Here is a 2,923-nt window from a genome sequence, read left to right as displayed (position 1 = left end):
TTAGGTATTGAAAAGGGAAGACCGACTATAGAAGGAAATGTGTTATAGTCTATATAACGTAACGATGGTTTCATTTTTCTATGAATCACTTTTGAATTTTAGGGGGGGCCGAGGATTGGGGGATGGTTGGATCCATGCTAGATGGAAGGCGTTGAGGAGTGTGTTGGGCCTTCTAAGCATTATGCCGCATAGAGAACTTCGAGATACAACATGGAGAGATGCTTTTCTCTGGTCTCGTTCAATGCATGCCTTAGCCTCGAATGGTAACTGCAGATTCAAAAGTGGAAGTAGCCACTCCCATCTGTTCCCTCATCCTCGGACCAAACAAATGGTCGGCAAGATGACACCCAGTCCCGGGACACCTTGGTTGTTGCTACCCTGAGCGAAAGAAGTTCTTAAGATAGGTAAAAAAACCTGCTTTCTTTTTGTCCCTTCCATGTATTCCCAGCAGCTTGGCAAATCTGTCGGTCCATCGGTCATTGCATTGCTCGAGCTTTTTTCATCAGCTTCTCATTCATCTAATTCCACCAAACTACCCCGCTGAGCGTAGCTAATGCTACTAAGTTGTAGTGGAAGAAGCCGGACATGCATGTGTGCTCTCTTATCAAAGGAGGCTCTCGTGCTCTTTCTACTCTGTCCTTTGTCCGATTGCTGGCCATATCCGGGGGATCGCATGGAGTAGATCGGTTATGTCAGTAGATATAACAAAAGTCAATTATGAGGAGGCCGATAGCCGAATCCACGCATTCCCCACTCCCTAGTTCCCCTCCCTCCACCCTATCCGCAAGCCCCTTCATTCCTAAGATCTTCCTCAAAGGTTGAGGACCTCATAGCTTCTCCATTCTTTCAATAGTTGGCCAAGGCTGAGTAAGTCCAAGGCTGGAATGATAAAATTCAAGCGTTCAAGGCTAAATTCCATGAGAAACTAATCGCAAGCCTTTACCTTGAAGTGGATGGAAAGTGCCTGCACCCGATCCAACAGTAGGAAGCGGAGCCTCTGCCTCGACCCTTAATGTAATGAAATATTGATTCAATAAGAATAGCTCCTTATTTTTTATTGAAAGGGGGGTCGTAAAGGCAGTGTAGGCAACGAGCAAAGGCCCATCGAGTTTTGTCGTTAGCGCAACGTCAAAGCCAACAAACTACAGCTCATAAGCCTACGCTTGCTGGCTTTTTGCTCTTGCTTTGCCAGTGGAGAACAAAGCAAGTGGTAGCAAGGTCAAAGAAATTGTTGAAGGGGGCTTTTTACAACATCAAAGCACTCGTTTAGTTTAATAGGGGTTTTTTAAGGAAAAGCCCTCGTTTTAGAGGGCTTTGACCTCACTTGGCTACATTGACTTTGCTCGTTGCTTGCTACCCGTTTCGCTTCCTTTCCTACTGGGCTCGTAAACTCCACTCGTTCTCCAAGAGAGGAGCTTTTTGCCTAGACGCACGACTCTATCACTGGCTCCACTCTTTGCTGTTGGGAAGAGTAAGATTTTTTCTGGTCAAGTGAAAATGGAGAACTTTATGGAACTATTTCAACACGACATTTCCTGGGGAGTTAACATCCATCATGTGGAAGTTGGGTCACATCGTGGATGTACATAATGAAATATTTATCTCCTACTCCTCCACTTCGCTTACACTCAACAAAGGTATAACGTTCTCTCAAACTCAAGATCACTACTTTCTTTTCCCATAAATAAGTTTTTCTTTTTACTTTCATTACGACTGACTTCATCGCCAGATTTCTGGTGGATCGCTCAACATGTTCTTCAGTTGCTGCAGCAGCGTACCAAGAAAGACAAGACCCCCTTTTATTTCCTCCAAACAACCAGCAAAGGCCCCTGTTTTTTTATTCCCCATAGCATTTGTCACGGTAATAGAGGTATTATTGTGGATCGGTGGAAATGGACAAAATCTTTCTTTTTCCGCTCCAATTGCTCATCTTTCTCCGAGATGCTTTGTACGAACTTCATGGATTTGAAACTCTTGCCCACAATAAGTTCTTGCTCTACACGCTCGGCCGTCGTTTTTTCCTGGGGCATCTTATTAGACCTTCCCATCATTGTTTTCTCCTACCCAACATTTGTTTATTCGTATCCATTCCTTCCTCGCCACCAGTCGATCCTGCGGAGAATGTATGCACCCAAGAAAGTGGATTTGATTTCCTAGTGCCTGATTCAATTGTTTTGGGACAGCTAACTGAACAGATTCTCGCACATCTCGTATCCCTTTTCACGAAAGGATTCTATTCCCTTCCCTTACTAGCATGTTCCATATATCTTCCTGCCTGGACCAGATGCCATACCTGATTCAATGCCAAACTCTCCGAGATAATAGATGAGTACTGAACTGATCGATGGATTGGCCCTTCTAGCCATGAGTCTTTAGCCTTGCAAGGTATGCTGATCATCCCGAGATTCATGCTAGCTACTCGGGTGGCTTTCTTTCGGCCTGTGATGGTACAGGACTCAACAGCTTTGCCTAGTAGCACGCTTAGATTGCTCGGTTGGCATAAGTCAAACCCTTGGAAGGAAGGAATAGATTCTTCCTGCCATAAAGGAATTTTGGGAATCCAGTTGTGGGGTGGGCTCCTCACCCGACATTCAGTCAAATGGTGGGGGCCCTCGCTTCGCCCTCCTGGCGATGCAACTAGCCCTATTTGATCGATCAGGAGGACGTATCGAAGACCTAGGAATGAATGGGTCAGGAATTGACCAATCGGGGGAGAATGGAGCACGGTCTTAGGAAATGACAGAAGGCCTGGGAGCAACTTGATCCATTTCTTCTTACTCACTTGCCCGTGACTCATGAAGGTTCATGCACTCATCGCTCCTACGGGGACGAGAACAAGTCTCTTTCCCCAACACAAAGAGCAGTCACTCCATTCAATTGAAGGTCTCTCTCTTGTTTTTTCTTGGTTAGAACCGTTGGGCAG

General features: G+C 45.6%; 1 protein-coding gene across 1 annotated transcript; it reads right to left on the bottom strand.

Annotated features, from left to right (window-relative positions):
* Positions 1 to 1,416: 1,416 nt before the first annotated feature.
* NFD3 (Ribosomal L18p/L5e family protein) lies at positions 1,417 to 2,494 on the bottom strand. The gene is given in 3 exon segments (XM_011626674.2): positions 1,417 to 1,788; positions 1,791 to 1,892; positions 1,895 to 2,494. Coding segments are annotated over 3 exon segments (540 nt in total). The 5' UTR covers positions 2,052 to 2,494; the 3' UTR covers positions 1,417 to 1,507.
* Between the last annotated feature and the right edge of the window lie 429 nt (positions 2,495 to 2,923).

Source organism: Amborella trichopoda, chromosome 6 (assembly GCF_054954075.1).
Source record: "Amborella trichopoda isolate Santa Cruz 75 chromosome 6, AtrichopodaSantaCruz75HAP2 v2.0, whole genome shotgun sequence".
NCBI lineage: Eukaryota > Viridiplantae > Streptophyta > Magnoliopsida > Amborellales > Amborellaceae > Amborella > Amborella trichopoda.
Note: the sequence above shows the minus strand (reverse complement) of the source record. Positions and strands in the feature narration are given on the sequence as shown.